Raw genomic sequence first — 17,147 nt, forward strand, 5'->3', positions numbered from 1 at the left:
ACTACTATTGACAGAAAGGAAATGCCAAGTTGAAAACACGCAAATCAGCCAACGATACCTTGCCCGCATAGAATGCAGGGGAGTTGAGTCACAGGTAATAAAGACACAGGGCTATGGAGAGTAGGCCAGCACTCGACTGGAATCTAAGATTCCTGCCCGCTGTTGCTGCTTGCGTTTCCTGGAGTACAACTTGAGCTCTTGTCGCAGTCCCGACCAAGACTATCACATTCTCTGATGAACTACTTAAATGCCAGAGGTTAGCAACACACGATGCCATGTTGTTGAAGATGGACGCAATGGCTCGCACTTACTCCCCAGCGTCACCATGCTCAATTGACTTCAGAGACATGGCAGTCGCTCCCGTTGTGAGTGAGGTTGTCGTGGTAGTCGGACTGTCAACAGGCCTGGGGGGAGGCTGATATCCAACCGCGCCGTTAGGTGCCGTTGCGAGTGAGGCTGGCAGGCTTCGGCGCAATAGGTTCGACGGTGAACTGTGCAGCAGAGCTCCGGGATATGCCGAGGTGAAGCCGCAGGCTAAAAGGCTGAAAACCACGATGTTGCGCATCAAGCAAGCCAATGAAGTCCACATCATCATCTTCAAAGGGGGTAATAGCAGATATGATCCGGCGCGAGATGATGCGAAGAACTATGAACGGAGGGTGATATCTATCATCAGTGAACAGTTGATAACGAGCAACGCGATGAGGGACACCAAACGCTTTATAAACGCGAGAGAATGCCAGCCCTAGAATATGAAGCATAGCGGCATGTTATGTCTGAGAGCTTATCATACTCCATCGGTCTTTCTTTACATGCTTGATCTGGGGCCGGTGTGTACATAGTACATACCTCTTCCTGAACACCACCGATCAGAGTGCATTCGAATACAATACAGAGACCCCAATCAAACTCTCGTGGAGCCAGTGAACTCCGTGAAAGAAAGAGAAAATCATTCTATCTTGTGACTGAAGACGAACAAGGGTTCCTGTCGAGGGATGCGAACATGCCGGGTGAAGATGAGAATGCTCTCTAGGCACGCCCTGTCTCCTTCGCCACGAGTGGCGCCTGTGGCATGCTGCTAAATTCACAAGCTTCAAAGGAAGTACCAAAAGAGTTCAGGATTTGACGTTTCAGTATCAGCAATAGCATGCCTTGCGATAAAGACATCATATTTGACATGCAATAAAGCATCTGAGAGGCTGGAAGCTCAGCTCATGGTCTGTAGAATTGTCGCGGCCATCAGATTCAATTGATGGTGATGGAGCTAGCAGCTGGATGAGACGATGAGCACAGCATGAATGCAGTTTGGTGCCAGAGGAAAAGTTGGTGAACACAGCTGGTAATCAAGCAACCTGAACATACTATCTCTAAGAGTGGTTGCAGCTCAGTAGTGGTGGTGGATTTAAGCCAAAAGCGGGACTGTAATTACCGAACGCCAAAAGACGCGTGGTTCGCGTTGGCGGAAGGCGGGCCTCCAAAGGCAACAATACACTCGGCTCGGTCCTCCATCGTTTCCTTCATCCATCAATTCAACTCCCGTTTGCAGCTGCTATCCTTGTGGATTCAATGCGGCTTTTTGAAAAGCGCTAAAATGACCACCAATACTTCAGAGAACCAGTTTCTCCGCCCTCCGAGGTTCGCCTGTTTGCCTGCTGTTCTGCGATCGGATCCATCACTGACACCTTGTCTAAACAGCGATCAAGAATTCGAGCCAGTCTACCGCGAATCATCATATTACAATCCTTTGGACACATTTCGACTGCCCAGCGGACAGGACAGACATTACCAGCAACAATATGGCGACATGTACTTCTTGCGATTGGCCAAGTTGAAGCCTGCCGTGGAGGAAATTGCCGTGGAGGCATGGGAAGGGTTTAGCGTCAGTACAGCATGTCCTGATCATGGTCGCCCAAGCTATCAACACCGGCGATGACACGATAAACACCAGTTGAGCCATGTTCTAACTATGCTTTCGCCAGCAGATCGCCGGAGAGCATGCGCGTCGTGTGGAAAGAGTGCTGGATGTGCGGCAGGGAGAACTCTGCTGGGTTGCGGGAACAATCTACATGGACATGCCACTAAAGCCTAATATTCTTGATGACTTGACCAAAGAAGTAAGATGGTTACGCATGAGTCTTTGTGCGCGCGTCCTGTGACTGACTCCCCGCCGTTAGAATTACACTCTCGCCCCTCCTCCTCGCCCAACCTACCAAGACCCCTCCCACCCAGAATTGACACAAATCATGCTGGAAGATGAATCCGGACGACTGCGCCTGACGGGCAGTACGCTCAGCTCTACACAGCTTGCGACCGGTGCTATCATTGCGGTCCTAGGAACGGAAAATGCCAATGGTGATTTCGAGGTCATTGACACCAAGGTGCCTGATCTGCCTCGCCAGCCTCATCGTTGGGAGAGGGATGAGGTGCCTTCGACACAAAAAGAGTCCAGCAAGGGCAAGATCGCCTTTGTTAGTGGTCTCAGCATCACAGGCACATCCAGCGATACGCTCGCGTTGGAGCTCTTGACGGACTATCTCCTAGGCTACACCGGATCCTCTTCGCCGGAGCAAGATGACGACTTACCCCCGAACCCCTCTGCAATTACGAGACTGGTCATTGCTGGTAATTCGCTCGGTATCAATATGACCAATGATGCTAGTGCCGAGAGTGCCGCCGCGAAGAAGAAATCAGGTACCAAAAAGTACGGATACGATGCTTCCGCATACAACGCATCACCAATCACTCAGCTCGACTCCTTCCTAGCGGAGATCTTACCCAGCATACCCGTCACTCTGATGTCTGGTGAAACGGACCCCGCCAACTTCTCTCTCCCGCAGCAAGGCATCCACCGTGCGATGTTCCCGAGAGCCAGGGCATACTGCGCTCCACCTCCAACTGGCGACGCGAAACAAGAACCCGGCTGGTTCGATAGTGTGACGAATCCATGGGAGGGTGATGTCGAAGGATGGCGTCTGTGGGGCAGCAGCGGTCAGAATGTGGATGATGTGCTTCGTTATCTGAACTTCTCAGGTAACGAAGGCAACGGCGCATCCACGGACGGAGACATTGACGCTAGGGTACGGATTATGGAGGCCATGTTGCGTTGGAGGTGTGGAGTTCCAACCGCGCCAGACACCATATGTAAGCCAACACTGTCGTTTCGCTTGCTGCAAGGCTGAGCTAATTTAAGCGTATCAGGGTCATATCCTTTCCAAACGCATGACCCCTTTGTGATCGAAGCCTGCCCGCACATCTTCTTTGCGGGCAACCAACCGCGCTTCAAGACTGCGGTCATTGAGGGCGATATGCCCTTGAAATTAAACGGCGCAGACACTGAGATGACTGGTACTGATAACAGCAACTCGGGGCCGCGAGTTCGTCTTTTGTCGATCCCGAAATTCAAAGAAACCGGAGAGCTGGTCCTGGTCGATGTTCAAACACTGGAAGTCGAAGTGGTTAAATTCGGAGCATTTGCCGGACAAGAAGACAAAAAATGAGCAATTTCGACGTTTACAGCAAAAAGAGGAATGAACCATAGATATCATGAATACCCTAATGCACTCTTTATACCACCTTTTTGGATCCAGGCGGATACCTCCCGACGACTGTATAGTTTTTGAAAACGCCGGCCCGATGCCAAGACCCGCGCGGAAAAGTCATTGCTTTGCCCAATATCTGACCACATCTTGCCATCAATCTGATCCACACAGAAGCGCCCGCAGCTTTGGACTGTTGCAATTACGGCCATCAAGACAGACTCGGTAAAAGTGATAGACCTGCAGACTGTAAGAATGTTACTCAACGAGCAGGCTGGTAAGCAGCATGGAGACGTCCGCACGTTGTGTCCTAGCCAAGCTTTTAACCCCGATCTATACAGCCATTTCAACCTCTAAGGTTTTGCTTGTACCGTATTCCAAGTGGCATGTTCCAAGATATCATGAATGGATGAAGGATGAGGTAAGTTCGAGTCGCTTGTTCTTCATATTTGCTTTCTTTTCGTCTCTGCACCTACCAAACTAAATGTAAGAGATACTAACCCGCGAATAAGGAAATCCAAGAAGCCACGGCTTCCGAGCCCCTCTCGTTGGAAGAGGAGTACGCCATGCAGCAGAGCTGGCGTCAAGATCCCGACAAATTGACGTTCATCGTCTGCCAGCCTACGACCACGACGACTGGGCTAAAGTCCGGCGAAGAAACACTCGATCACTCCGCAGACGACTCCAGCTGCATGGTGGGGGACATTAACCTTTTCCTCCGCGTTGACGACGGCGAGGAAGGGGAGTCGGAGCCCCAGCTCGTCGGGGAGATTGAGCTCATGGTCGCCGAAAAGCGAAACCAACGGCAAGGGTTCGGCAAGGCCGCGCTCTATACGTTTCTGCGGTACATCGTGGACCACGAGAAAGAGATCTTGGAGGAGTTTGTGGCGGGAGATACCGCCGCGGCACAGGCGCTGATGGCGGGTCAGGGGCAACGACGACCCTGGCATTTTGCGTGCCTCAGTGTGAAGATCGGGCAGTCAAATGAACGGAGTTTGGCGCTATTCGAAGGAGCGCGGTTCCAGAGGGTCACCGCAGAGCCGAATTATTTTGGCGAATTTGAGTTGCGGCGCTCGCGGGAAACCTTGGACCGGGGGGCGGTTGATGAGAGTCTCGATAGGGCTGGGGTAACGGGGTATATCGAGTTGAAGTATACGAGGCAGCAATAAATGGCTTTGTGGTCTATGCTGTTGTTGGGTTTCGGAAGGACTGGTGACATCTCTAGTCGAACGCACACTCTACTTCAATGTGGCTTACAACTGACCCCGTGTTACGATGAAAGTCTACAATACGCGAAATGTTGTGCAACAAGCTAGACATCACCTGCTCCATTGACAGAAGCAACAGCAACAACAACAGTCAAGAGCCACGGAGCTTTCAACTGTTCTTCTTGTTTCGCTTTATTCAAGCCGCGTGGATTCGAGACAGCTCTGACGAAAACCAATTGCTAGCGAAGAAACCCCAGTCATGTTCAAGATATACGCTGGGGATCCCAACATGCCAATTGATCATCAGCAGCTCGGTCGTCGAAAGGCTGAGTTACACTCGTGTCCCGCGCTTCGCCCACAAAGCGAATGCATCCACGCAAGATGAACCCTGTTGAAGGTCGATACAAGAACTGCAATCCTGTTCCAATGATAAAAGGAGAATGTCCAAGCGCCGTTGGTTGGCAATTATTCCGAGCTCGACCTCTTCATCTTAGTCCTGAGACGTGACAAGAATCAATTGACCGAGGAGATTTGTGTCATGAATAGGAAGCTAAGATCTTATTTACAAAGCCTTCTTCTTGTCACCGTTGGTGACATCGACAACCTGGAGAGCTGTTGATTTAAAAAAGCATTGACGTCAGCGGATAACTTCTCAAGACGGGAATGAGATGAACACCGGCGGGCACAGGCAGGTGAAGAGAGGTATTCAACGCACCAGGGGGAAGGCTCTGCTTGAGCTTGTCGGCCTTGTCGGAGTCCTTCAGGACGAGGGTGTAGACGTTGCGGGAGCAGCGGACCTTGAACTTGATCTGCTGGGTACCGCGGTTGCGCTTGATGCGGGCAGCTAGTGAGACGAGACAACGAGCATTAGTTTGAGTTGAGTCATGTGTTGTCCATCATGTTCCTCCTCCTTGTGAAGTAACCCAGATCGGGGCCATGTTGGTCCAGTCGAGGCTTGCTCCTCCGCGGGATGATCTCCCTCTAACCCCCGCCTTCCAACCCCAAGCTTCCAATCCGGGTTTCGGTCCAGGTGCAATTCAATATATGTGTGGATGGAGAGGGATTCACGTACAGGACGCATCCTTGCGGCGGCAGATCTCAATGAACTGCTTAATGTCGGAGACTTCACGAGGCATGGTGGGCGAGTTGGGTATAGAATGGGGGGAAGGGGATTGATGTGGTAGAGTTGAATGTGAGAAGAGAAGCTGATGAGCTGGGGGGAACTAAACCTGACTGAATGCAGTGGGCAGTTTCTCTCAGTCTCTAACCAATTCTCTCGTTCTAAGCTCAACTCGGTGGGCGGTGGCCCGGCTTCAAGTCTTCCTCCTGCTTCATCCATTGGGTCTCGCTGATTGGTCGGGTCTCTTGTGTGGGATGTAGGGTTGCCGCCGAGGGAAGCCCTGAGCCTGCCCCTGTGCCATAGCATGTGGCGGGGCTGGCATAGCTCATGGCTGCTTTGGGTTTGAGTTTGAGGCTTACTTAAAGCTAGAAGTGGCGGTGCAAACCTGGCCTGGACCTCCGCCCAGGCGGCAGCTTTAACTACCTTGCCACTTTGCGGTGGCAGTATGGGTTTATTCTCCCCGTAGGTTTTACTGTTGTCGAATTACTTGTAGCATATCTGGCCAGTTCCTTGTTAAATTTAGTTTATAATAATCGCCCTAGCCCATCCTCACATTAAGGATCAAGTCTTCGGCGTCTAGGACATTACTAGCACTGCATGATATAATCAAAATGCCGACACCGCTGGATCGTGCTTTGAACTCCAAGGTAAAACGCGCATTGCGACCACGGTCCCCAGGTCTATCATGATTAGCTAACATAAACCACCGCTCTAGAATCTTTTCCTGGGTAGGGTCTTGAAAGCAGCATATGATTGTTGACTTCACTCGTAATTTCTAACTTTCTCTAGGATTCACGGGGATGGTGACCGCTGCGGCCGTATGGGCCATTTGGGGTAGCGACATGTTTCCTGCGGAGCCCGATCCGACTGGAGGTATGGATCCATCTCTGGGATTATATCATACTTGACGGAGTTGACGGTCTCTAGACCCAGAAACTTGGTCTCACGATGAGATGCGAAGGTGGCTTCGAGCTGTAAGTCTACCTAGCCTTGTGATGTTCATTATGCATCCGAGACTTGCAGAGACCCTCTCTCAGACACCTTCCTCCTAACAGTCAAAATAGAGAGGTCTGCTGCCTCATGACAGCGCAACGCGCGAAGAGTTGCTTGAGCGCATCAAAGCGAATTTGCGCGTGCCGCGCAGAAGTCAAGGTTGATTTATCCGATTGGACATCCGCATAATGCTGGACGAATTCCGGAATAGTGTTTTGTTCTATCAATGGCGTGCCAAAGGCGTTCTTCTGGGTTGAATGGTTCATTGGATTGAATTTGAATCGTGTTTGAGTTCAGTCGAAACGGATGTCGTGGAATGTCTTTCGTTGATTCGTAGCACATTATGGGAAATTTGTAGCCGTCACAATGCCAGCAATGGGAGTGATGCCGTCATATGGTCGCGCAGCGATTTTTCTTTCGCACGCCTCAGCACTCATGTAACTCGTTCCACCATCCCTCTGTCTAGACGACCAGCCGGAAGTTCTGCGTCAGAATGAGCCATTCGCGCCGGCGCTTGCCCTTCGGTCCGTCGGCGGTGGGGTTCGGGACCAGTACGAATGTCTCGCTGAATCCGCGCTGCGGTAGATCCCGCGACTCGCCGAAGCGGACGAATCCACTAACGATTACCAGAATGGAGATGTCCTTGACGGTGGCCTCCGCTGGGGTCTTGAAGCCCGTGGCAGTCGGGGTAGGGTAGGCGCGGTTGATGATCTGGCAGTCGAAGGATTGCACCTCGTAGTGGGTTGGGGTCATCTGGTTGACGAAAATCTCTTGAACGGCGGGTCCGTCGGCGACAACGTTTCCATTGAAGAGGATGGTGGATGCCTGGGGACTGTAGAAGGAGGCGATAGTGGCGCGATTGGACTGGAGGGCTGGGTAGAATGAGTTGACGAATTCAGTCGCCGCTGTTTGTTCATAGTAGAGGGGTTTCATCAGTATATGAGATCGAGAAGGGTAGACTTGTGGACACTGAGACGTGAATAATCACGTACCGTCCGTGGACTGTTTGGTCAGCGCATCTTCCGTTGCAGGGGCCATGATGAGTCGTAGCCAAGAGAGGTGTGTGTGTGTTTGTATGTCTCTGGAGAATGAAGAATCTGGGAATAAAAAGAAGATGGTTGCGGAGGAGGAAGAACAAACACAAGCGGCAGAAAAAAGGCACGGAAGCTTGGACCACCTCCCGGAGATGAGCTTCGGCGAACTCGCAGCAAGCAAGTCCGCAATCCCATTCCCTCACCTTCAATTCGTCTCCAGACTTTCCCAACAATGGCAGCGCTGAGGGCTGGTACTTGCGCTCTGCCATGGGCAGGCCGGTTCATGGCTTCAAACCGCTTCTCCTGGAAGCTCGCATCTTGCAAGACAGCGCTCCCCGCGACGACCATCCGTCCGCGTCGATTTGCGACAGCGGCCTCCGAGCCCACTCCGGGCAAACCGTACTATATCACGACGCCAATCTTTTATGTTAATGCCGGTAAGCCAGCTGCAATTCTTTTTTTCACGAACGAAGAGAACGAGTATAGCTAAGAACCTGGCTTCTCTCAGCACCTCATGTTGGTCACTTGTATACTATGGTCATTGCCGACGTCCTGAAGAGATGGCGGGTATTAATCGGCGAAACGGACGCTCAGCTACTGACGGGGACCGACGAACACGGAATGAAGGTATCTCAAGGCTTTTCTTATGCAGATAATCTGAGACCACATGACAACAGAGGTTGACTTGCCGGGAATCTAGATCCAGCAGGCCGCTCTAGCTGAAGGAATGGAAGCGCAAGCATTATGTGATCGGAACTACAAGAAGTTCGAGGTTGGTATTCGTCAGTTGTCCTCGGCTGGTTCTAGTCATGTTAAGATCAATTTCTAGGATCTGGCGAAAGCTGCAGGCATAGACTACGACTACTTCATCCGAACCACCGAGCCGGCGCACAAGGACGCGGTCCAGTACTTCTGGGTATGATAGACCAAGGTCTCAAATACTGCATACTTCCAACTAATGAGGATACAGGAAATGCTGCAGCATCGGGGTTTCATTTACACCGCCAAGCACGAGGGGTGGTATTCGGTCAGCGATGAGACGTTCTATCCTGCGGCTCAAGTGCACAAATCTTTAGATCCCACGACGGGACATACAAGAACGGTATGCACAGATCTGCCTGTTCCTTTCGATCGTCATGAAGGGTAGGCTCTAACCTTCCTCGAACTAGGTCTCGATGGAAACCGGAAAGGAAGTGGAATGGTCTTCGGAAACGAACTATCATTTTCGACTGTCGGCCTTCCAGGAACCCTTGTTGGATCTCTACAAAACAGGCTTTATTACCCCGACCGCCTACGCACACAACATTGTCAAATCCGTTTCTGAGGGTCTTCAAGATCTATCGATTTCCCGGCCTGCAGAGCGCTTGACGTGGGGTATCCCAGTGCCGGGCGATGACACGCAAACCATCTATGTCTGGGTGGATGCCCTAGTCAACTATTTGACCAAAGCCGGCTATCCTTTTGCCCCGGGCCAAGGGGCTCGCCTAGGCTGGCCGGCAGATGTACATGTGGTTGGTAAAGATATTGTTCGGTACGAGCTGGCATGTTGCGCTTTTTAAATGAGATAACGTGGCTAATCGATTGGCAGCTTTCACTGTGTATACTGGCCAGCCCTCCTGATGGCCCTCGACCTTCCACTCCCTCGCAATGTCCTGGTTCATGGACACTGGACCATCAACCGCGAGAAGATGTCCAAGTCCACAGGCAACGTGGTCAACCCATTTTTCGCGTTGGACCGCTTTGGCGTCGACACGATGCGCTTTTTCCTCATCCTCCAGGGTGAACTAGCGGGAGACGCGAACTACGATAACGCTTACATTATCCGCGATTACGACAAGACACTGCGGAACGGCCTCGGCAACCTCGCCTCGCGGGCGATTGGGTGCGCAAAGGGTGAAGTTCCGACTTACATTGCCAACGGGGCAGAGGGAAAGCTTCCTTCGCCGACTTCCGCCGACACAGACTACGAAACGCAACTGAGAGAGCTACCGTCGAAGGTTGCGAGTCACATGAACAGTCTCAACCCCCGCGCGGCGTTGCAAGAAATCAGGGCCATCATTGAATTGGTAAGGAAGCCAGACACGTCTCTCAATCCCTTCCTCACTTGCACATGGGAATTCTGGAATTACGCTGACAAAAAATACCACACACCAGGGCAACAAATACTTCCACAACACGTCCCCGTGGGAGAACCCTACGGCGCGCCAGCGATCCATCTACAACATCGCCGAGACCATCCGCATGACCGGAATTCTGCTCCATCCATTTATGCCCACTAAGTCAAAGGAAATCCTAGATATGTTTCAGGTGAACCCGCAGAGGAGAAGCTTCGCATCGGCCGAGTATGGGTCGGACCCAACCTACGGAGAAAGTCCCAAGAGGAGACACCTGTTCCCCCGTCTTCCATTCAAAGATAACGAATAAGGTCCCAAGGGGGGGGCCCAATCAAGTCACCCAATTTGGAAGCAAGGCCGGTCAGTCCCGGTTGTGAGGAAAGGATTTACGGAGAACGGTGGTTGCGGATCTATCTACTACTGACCATGGGAGGGCCACACGATCTTCTGCCGCCCCAGCAAGCAAGAAACAAGAAGATAGCGGGAATTCCAGAGCGTTCCTTTTCACCGCTTAGTCGCTTTTGACTACGGTTGCCACCGGGGGGGGGACGCGCATGGTGGGTGCGGGCGCTTCATCCGTGAGTCGTGACCCATAGGCCCCCTCCCCTCCCCTCACCTCATCTCCAATCTGCAAGGGAGTGTGTTTATGTTATGTCATGGGTGGATGGCGACTGGAGCCAGATTTCGTAATGTTTATCAGCGGGAAAGGGGAAGGACGGTTGGCCGTTTGGTTGGGCGGTTTTGGTGAGGAGAGGGCCTTGATGAAGGAGAGATATCGGTTTTCGGAAAACTTGGGTCTTGAGGGTTTTCCGCGGCAAACTGGGTCGGTACGAGACTCCGACTATATCGGGAACCGTGCATTGTACGGAGTATATCACATTCACTTTCTGGAGGGATGAGGAGAAAAAGAGAGGTTTGGGAAGGGAACTTATATCATAAGGAGAATAATTCAGGTTTGTTGGTGAATCTGTTTTTTCTACTTTTTTTTTTCGTTTCGTCTTATAGACAGCATTCGAATTGTGTCTGTCCTGTTCAAACTTACTATATCTTATTCTTGACCGCGCTGTTCTCCTCTCCTCTCTTGTCTTGTACATTATCATCTTCCCTATCCTCGACCATCGACTATCATCTACTAGATTTCTACATACTACTTGCATCATACATACTTTGCTTCATTATACATCTCCGAATCCCCTTTCTCGGTCGTTCACAACACGGATCTCATTCGTCCTAATAACGCATCTCCCCTGAGAACGAGGGGCCAGAGCACAAAACAAAATCCTAACCCCAAGTCAGTCATGGGCAGCATCTCTCTATCCCAGGTGGACGACACCATCACCACCGGCAGCCCAACCTTCAAGAACCCATGGAATCCCACCCCGCTCGTCGAGTCCACCACCCTCTCCCGCGCCGCCGGGTGTAGAATCTTCCTCAAGCTCGAGAACCTGCAGCCCAGTGGCTCCTTCAAGTCGCGCGCCATGGGCAACCAGATCCTCTCGCACCTCCGCAAGCCCGAGAACGCCCACCGGCCCGTGCACTTCTACGCCTCCTCCGGCGGCAATGCCGGCCTGGCCGCCGTCTGCGCTGCCCGCACCCTCGGCTACCCGTGCACCGTCGTGGTGCCGATGTCCACCAAGCCGCTGATGGTGACGAAGCTCCGCCGCGCCGGCGCCGCGGACGTCATTCAGCACGGCGAGACGTTCTCCGAGGCCGGGCAGTACATGAAGGATGTGGTCATGCAGCAGAGCAAGACTTCTTCCTCGTTGTCCACGGCGGCGGGCACGGCAGAGGCAGAGGATGTGGTGAAGATCGCCCTGCATCCGTTCGACAACGAGCCGATCTGGGAGGGGAACAGTACGATTGTCGATGAGCTGGTGCAGCAGATGCCCCGTCCAGAGGGCCCGGCCGAAGTCGCCGTGCATGCTGGCCGGGCGTTGCCAGTCGATGCTATCGTTTGTAGCGTCGGTGGGGGCGGGTTGTTGAATGGACTGGTGATTGGGGTGGAGAGGGCCAGGGCGGCGAAGAAGTTGTCGGGCTCCTCGGAGGATTTGGTGAAGCCGGTGCATCTGCTGGCGGTCGAGACGAAAGGGACGGATTCCCTGGCCTCGGCCCTGCAGCACGAGGAGCTCGTCTCCCTGCCGAAGATCACCTCGCAGGCCACCTCGTTGGGGGCCATTCGGGTCTCCGAGCGCACGTTCCAGTATGCGGTGAAGCCGCCCCCTGGCGTCCAGGTTCATAGTACCGTTCTGTCGGACGCCGAGGCTGCGCGGGGGGTGTTGAGGCTGGCGGACGAGGAGCGGTCGTTGGTGGAGTTGGCGTGTGGGGTTTGTGTCGAGGCGGTGGTTGGCAGTACGCCCTCGTCGTCGACGGGGAAGAAGAGGAAGTATGTGGACGAAGGCTATGGGGATGATCGCCTGTCAGCCGGGGAGAATGACGAGGAGGGCTTCTCGCCGGTGCAGTCTCCTGTGCCATCTACTCCTGCAGCATCGCTGTCGTCGAAGTTGAAACAGCTGGTTCCCGACTTGAATGAAGACAGCCGCGTGGTTATCATTGTATGCGGTGGTAGCAATGTGACCATCGATATGGCGGCGGAATGGCGCAAATTGCTGGCCGAGGGCTGGGCTTGACTGCGTTGGGATTATTGTTTTTCGGACACACAAACATACTTGTGTTCTTGGTCCAAGATCGGACGGCGCAGGCGTTCTGTTACGAGCACTAATGAATTGATGATTTATCTTAACTCTGTTGTAGTGTTGATTCAAGTTATCGCATTTGTAGAAGGCGACCGGAAAAGAATAGGATCGAATGCTGCTATATTGTTGATTGCTCTTGGTGTCAGTAAGGACAATTTTTCCAGCAACGACTGCTGCAGGCGCGCTGTCCAAGTATCGAATGGGGCAATCTGGCAAAATCTTCCCATGCATGCATGTCCTGTAACGAGATTGTCAGAAAAAGCCTGGTTTCTTCCTTGTCCATGTGGTATGACATGCTATATGGGTGCACCATCATGGCCATGGCCCTCCTGGTGGTCTTCTTCCTCGTCCACATCTTCCCATTCTTCCTCTTCACCATCTCCCTCAAAAGGATCCACAGATGTTACAGGCCCATCGTAGACTTCGTCCGCTGCCTCTAATTCCTCGCCAAGCATAGTAATCAGTTCTACCACAGCAGGTGAGATCGCTACGCCGCCCACCGGAAGGGGATCCGAATTAGAGCCCCACAGACCTCCCTGGGCCGAGCTTCCTTTACATTCGTCTGTACTGTAGTTCGAGCTGGACGTATTACCGCCGTCCACATTGGGCGCTAAACTGAGTATACGGATAGCCTTGCTGGGGAAGATGCGAGCGGGGCCTTGGTCTGCTGGTAGAGGTATGACTCCAGGGAGATCGGGAAGCGGCTGCCTCCATGCGAGAGTCTAGCCCTAGAGATTAGTCTTCATGCGTCTGCCACTTCTTTTACCGGGACAGATGGAACATACGGTGTAGGTAGTCATGATAGCATCATCGTACAAGGCCATGAAACTGACCGGCACGGCAATTTGTGCCACGGAGCTGGTGATTAACGAGTACGAGCCTCGAGCAGGACAGTCCACATCCTGTACCCGATCATTGTCATTGAGTGCGACAACATATACCCGTTCTTGGATTTCAAACATCACGCGGTGGTTACGCACTGATAACCACCCGCCGAGATCAAAACTCCGTCCATCTGACTCGCACTCAATGAGATCACTGTGCGCCGCCAAACTGAGATCACTTTCAAGTGCCTTGCGCCAATTGGAGCACACGAAAACACGACCCGCACGGGAGAAGCCAACGAAGAGGTCGCCATGTAACATGCCAGCACCCCAATCATCCTCTCCATTTCGAACATGCTCGGGGTCGGTCGGCGTTGGGAGAGGGCCCCTGCCAACCTCGATCGGAACCAGATGATCTTTGCGAGATGGGCCCTTGCGGTACGATGAACGCGCAGGACCTGAACGCACAGCTTCTGCAAAGCCCGCAAAAGTTGCTCTGGGAGATGAAGGGCCGTCTACAGGTGAAAGAATATGATACTTCTCCGTGCAAAGTGACGGCCTCAATGCACCCAGAAACTCTCCTGATCTTTTATCGTAAGCATGATACCCTCTCGGGCCCATGGAATAAATCACGGCATCCTGACTTTGGTCGAGATGACCAACAGCATCTTGCTCAATCGCCAAGTGCGTAGTCAACTGGGGAGGCCGTTGAGTCATGTCGTAGACGAAACCTTGTCCCTGGGTTGAGACGACGCAGAGTGTCCCGTACGAGAGCTGAAAGCCTCTGGTTTGGCAATCATGATCCAAAATTGCGATGCGCCGGAATTCGCCACGCTGGGCACCTTCGAGGTCCGCTTGCCAAACCTCAAGTGCATCCCCTTCACGATCAAACACGGCCATTCCGTCCTGATACTCGAGATGGGCATAAGGGCGAACGGCATCCTCGTCACGATCCAGCGTGGAGGGGAGACGCCATAGATTCACGCCCGTGTCCATGTCAGTGACGTAGAGTCCGCCTGCGTGAGAGGTTGAAATGAAGATCCGACGCTTGAAATCAGCGCGGAAACGCCAGACAGGTTCATTGCCGACTTGTAGCACCGATTCTTGGGAAGCTGGTTGCGACTCGGCCCAATTGCGGGCGAGCAGCGCGGAGCGCTTACACAAATCTTTGCATGGCAAAGCACCTTCAAACAACTGGGAGAAGGTGGTATTTTCTAGCCGAGATGACTGTCCAGATGGCAGATTTTTCTTGAAGGCGGCGGCGTAAATAGCCTCCTGGTGTGTAACGTCGATGAATTGATGCCAGGCCTTGGATACTGCGGTAAGAGACGCGATGGCGGATACCGGGGTGAATTCCAGGATTCTTAGAACAATCTCTGGCGGCAAAACAATAAGAGGATCTGCTCGAAATTCGACTTCATTCATTCTCAATGCAATGGCTGTTTTATGAAGCAGGGAGATGGGGAAAAGTTGCAGAAAGTGGAGGGAGGGGCCTGGAGGCAGCGATGATTCTGTCTCTGCTCACCGCCTCCGATAAGGATTGAAATCTTCTTATCGGGCTTCCTTGCTGCCAAGCAATTTCTGTTATCGAAGACTATACATACATTTGTGAACGCTGTAACATGAAGCAGATTTTACAGAATCACGCAGAGACCGTGGCATCTGCTCCTGCAATGGCTCGAATCCGATAGTCCCAGTAATTTCTCCGGATGGGATCATACTTCTCCTTCAATAGCGTGAGCATCTGGACCGCCTCTTCGCCTGACGCTGGTTCCGTTTCCTCGGCGAGCACATCAGCAAGCCATTCTATGGCATGACTGCTTTTCACCTCGAAATCCTCATGCTTCTTGATTACAAATTTGCTGGCAAACTCCTTCCATTCAGAGAGTGGCCTTCCTGCAGCGCGCAGTACACCCCTCGCGTAAGACCATGGACTGCGATTCTCTGGTGCCCGCACAATCTTAGACTGGGCAAATCTCAACTCGGCGTCGACCATGTCCTCATCAACCACTGCCAGTCGACCCTTTTCCGAGGGGATTCCATCACTGTTTGGCATTCCGGCATCGGGCTCACCGTCACGAGGTCCGAAGCGGAGCATGAACCGATGATTCCAGGCCGAATTGTTTCGAACATCCGAGGTCAACAGGGCTTCCACATCCTGCATCTCACGCGGAGCATCCCACAGCTTGAAATGTCGCACCAGCCAATGGCGGTAGGTCCAGACATGATAGTTCTTGGAGTCTTGAGCAAACATTTCCATCAAAAAGTCGGCTTCCTTGTGCGGAGGTGTTGGGAAGAAGTCCTCGCGAGACACCAGGACTTGACGATGGTGCCTGGAAGGGTTAGATGGCAAGAACACAACGCAACGCGAAGGGTGGTTGATCCTACCAAATTTGATAATTCTTCAGATACTTGAGCGATACCCCATTCAGCCACTCCAATTCCTCTTGTAGATCTTTTCCCAGAGCAAAAAGAATCTCTGCTCGATAAATCCTTTGGTTGTTGTGTCAGCCCTGCTGCCAATATCGCTTGCAGATTGCCACTTTCGGGACTCATCTTAGCTTACCATACTGTATAGTGAGCCGGATTCATGGAGATAATGTCTTGTGTCAATCTTAGTGCCCTTTCGGACATCTCGTTGGCGGCCATTACCGCGCGCAAATATGAGGTGGCTTCGAGATATGCTGGAGGATAGGCAATTGTAGCCAGAGGCTGAGCACCAGACTCGGAGCCATCATTAAGGGGAATCGGTTGGATCGAGGCCCACTCAGGATCAGACGAATATTTGCCTGCCATCTTGAATGTGGTGGTGTAGGCTGCCTATGCTCGGGAAACTAACACAAGCCTGGAAATGCTGGACAGACTTTGACAGGCGATACTGAGCACGTTCAGAAATGAGCTGGTATCGAGCTATGCAGGAGTGACTGATAGGCCCGGCAATATTTCATCACCAGTAATTCCAATTGCAGCTTCAAACCTCGATCGACTGCGAGGACGGCGTCGGTGTGTCAAGATTGGAAATGTGACTGTTGCAGCTAAAACAGGACTTGATCGCCACACGGAAGATGTTGTTCAGAGACAGGAAGTTACTATCAGCTTCATGGAGCATATATGATTATTTCAAGGAGCTTGGGTCAGAGAGTTGATGTTTGTGATGATTTCAGCTGCTTTGAATGCGATGGATTGAAATGAGAGCGAGAGTCTGGTGGGGTATGTTGCTGCCTGAGGCAACTCAAGAACAATATCAAGGCCACCATCTATTGTTGCTCCCTCCCTTCTCCAATTCTTTCATTTCCCCTCTGCTTCATTCCCTTCCCTCACACGTGCCTCCCGTTATGCTGGGACTAACTCTTTATTGTCTCATGATCAATCAGTTCCCTTGCATCTATTTTCTGAGTTTTGTCTTCAATTGAATCAGGATCCACGTTACTCACCGCCCTGGAGTTCCCCTCGGACAATTTATGTAAATGTCCAGACCGCCGCAGCATTTCCCAAAGAGGATAAAATTACCTCCCCGCACAACTACCCCCGAGCCTCCGCACTCACCCGTCATCTGCAAACTGGAATCAACGCCTTTCCGTCCTTTTCGCCTTATGCCCATGCCAACTCAATCCCTAGCCTTATC

The 17,147-nt window shown here is 52.3% G+C and overlaps 9 protein-coding genes across 9 annotated transcripts; 5 read left to right on the plus strand and 4 right to left on the minus strand.

The window, feature by feature from the left end:
• Positions 1 to 1,591: 1,591 nt before the first annotated feature.
• BP01DRAFT_291783 (DNA-directed DNA polymerase delta subunit POL31) lies at positions 1,592 to 3,497 on the plus strand (the record flags this gene model as incomplete). The annotated part of the gene is made up of 5 exons (XM_025571668.1): positions 1,592 to 1,635; positions 1,696 to 1,879; positions 1,983 to 2,114; positions 2,175 to 3,141; positions 3,199 to 3,497. The coding sequence occupies 5 exons, from the start codon at positions 1,592 to 1,594 to the stop codon at positions 3,495 to 3,497; spliced, it is 1,626 nt and encodes a 541-aa protein (XP_025433392.1).
• Positions 3,498 to 3,644: 147 nt separating this feature from the next.
• Positions 3,645 to 5,147, plus strand: BP01DRAFT_215409 (uncharacterized protein). Its single transcript, XM_025571105.1, has 3 exons — positions 3,645 to 3,813; positions 3,878 to 3,957; positions 4,049 to 5,147. The coding sequence occupies exons 1-3, from the start codon at positions 3,792 to 3,794 to the stop codon at positions 4,703 to 4,705; spliced, it is 759 nt and encodes a 252-aa protein (XP_025433393.1). The 5' UTR covers positions 3,645 to 3,791; the 3' UTR covers positions 4,706 to 5,147.
• Positions 5,148 to 5,305: 158 nt separating this feature from the next.
• On the minus strand, positions 5,306 to 5,927 carry BP01DRAFT_354605 (60S ribosomal protein eL38; the record flags this gene model as incomplete). Its single annotated transcript, XM_025574477.1, has 3 exons — positions 5,817 to 5,927; positions 5,460 to 5,588; positions 5,306 to 5,356 (listed from the first exon to the last, which is right to left on the minus strand). Exons 1-3 carry the CDS (start codon positions 5,878 to 5,880, stop codon positions 5,307 to 5,309), a joined length of 243 nt encoding a protein of 80 aa, XP_025433394.1. The 5' UTR covers positions 5,881 to 5,927.
• A 548-nt stretch (positions 5,928 to 6,475) lies between these two features.
• On the plus strand, positions 6,476 to 7,323 carry BP01DRAFT_389954 (Ish1 domain-containing protein; the record flags this gene model as incomplete). The annotated part of the gene is made up of 5 exons (XM_025577960.1): positions 6,476 to 6,511; positions 6,580 to 6,592; positions 6,654 to 6,737; positions 6,792 to 6,838; positions 6,929 to 7,323. 5 exons carry the CDS (start codon positions 6,476 to 6,478, stop codon positions 7,019 to 7,021), a joined length of 273 nt encoding a protein of 90 aa, XP_025433395.1. The 3' UTR covers positions 7,022 to 7,323.
• BP01DRAFT_291423 (putative nuclear transport factor 2 domain protein) lies at positions 7,320 to 7,895 on the minus strand (the record flags this gene model as incomplete). Its single annotated transcript, XM_025571654.1, has 2 exons — positions 7,320 to 7,762; positions 7,850 to 7,895. 2 exons carry the CDS (start codon positions 7,893 to 7,895, stop codon positions 7,320 to 7,322), a joined length of 489 nt encoding a protein of 162 aa, XP_025433396.1.
• A 228-nt stretch (positions 7,896 to 8,123) lies between these two features.
• BP01DRAFT_291297 (methionine--tRNA ligase MSM1) lies at positions 8,124 to 10,315 on the plus strand (the record flags this gene model as incomplete). Its single annotated transcript, XM_025571646.1, has 8 exons — positions 8,124 to 8,328; positions 8,400 to 8,518; positions 8,592 to 8,663; positions 8,721 to 8,807; positions 8,862 to 8,993; positions 9,061 to 9,422; positions 9,480 to 9,957; positions 10,046 to 10,315. The coding sequence occupies 8 exons, from the start codon at positions 8,124 to 8,126 to the stop codon at positions 10,313 to 10,315; spliced, it is 1,725 nt and encodes a 574-aa protein (XP_025433397.1).
• A 788-nt stretch (positions 10,316 to 11,103) lies between these two features.
• BP01DRAFT_215525 (putative L-serine dehydratase) lies at positions 11,104 to 12,813 on the plus strand. The gene has a single exon (XM_025571106.1). The coding sequence runs from the start codon at positions 11,304 to 11,306 to the stop codon at positions 12,630 to 12,632; it is 1,329 nt and encodes a 442-aa protein (XP_025433398.1). The 5' UTR covers positions 11,104 to 11,303; the 3' UTR covers positions 12,633 to 12,813.
• Positions 12,814 to 12,994: 181 nt separating this feature from the next.
• BP01DRAFT_291362 (F-box protein) lies at positions 12,995 to 14,947 on the minus strand (the record flags this gene model as incomplete). Its single annotated transcript, XM_025571648.1, has 2 exons — positions 12,995 to 13,420; positions 13,484 to 14,947. The coding sequence occupies 2 exons, from the start codon at positions 14,945 to 14,947 to the stop codon at positions 12,995 to 12,997; spliced, it is 1,890 nt and encodes a 629-aa protein (XP_025433399.1).
• Positions 14,948 to 14,985: 38 nt separating this feature from the next.
• Positions 14,986 to 16,692, minus strand: ramB (bifunctional protein farnesyltransferase/protein geranylgeranyltransferase). The gene is made up of 3 exons (XM_025573222.1): positions 16,089 to 16,692; positions 15,911 to 16,015; positions 14,986 to 15,855 (listed from the first exon to the last, which is right to left on the minus strand). Exons 1-3 carry the CDS (start codon positions 16,316 to 16,318, stop codon positions 15,165 to 15,167), a joined length of 1,026 nt encoding a protein of 341 aa, XP_025433400.1. The 5' UTR covers positions 16,319 to 16,692; the 3' UTR covers positions 14,986 to 15,164.
• Between the last annotated feature and the right edge of the window lie 455 nt (positions 16,693 to 17,147).

Source organism: Aspergillus saccharolyticus (genome assembly GCF_003184585.1).
Source record: "Aspergillus saccharolyticus JOP 1030-1 unplaced genomic scaffold BP01scaffold_7, whole genome shotgun sequence".
NCBI classification, from domain to species: Eukaryota; Fungi; Ascomycota; class Eurotiomycetes; order Eurotiales; family Aspergillaceae; genus Aspergillus; species Aspergillus saccharolyticus.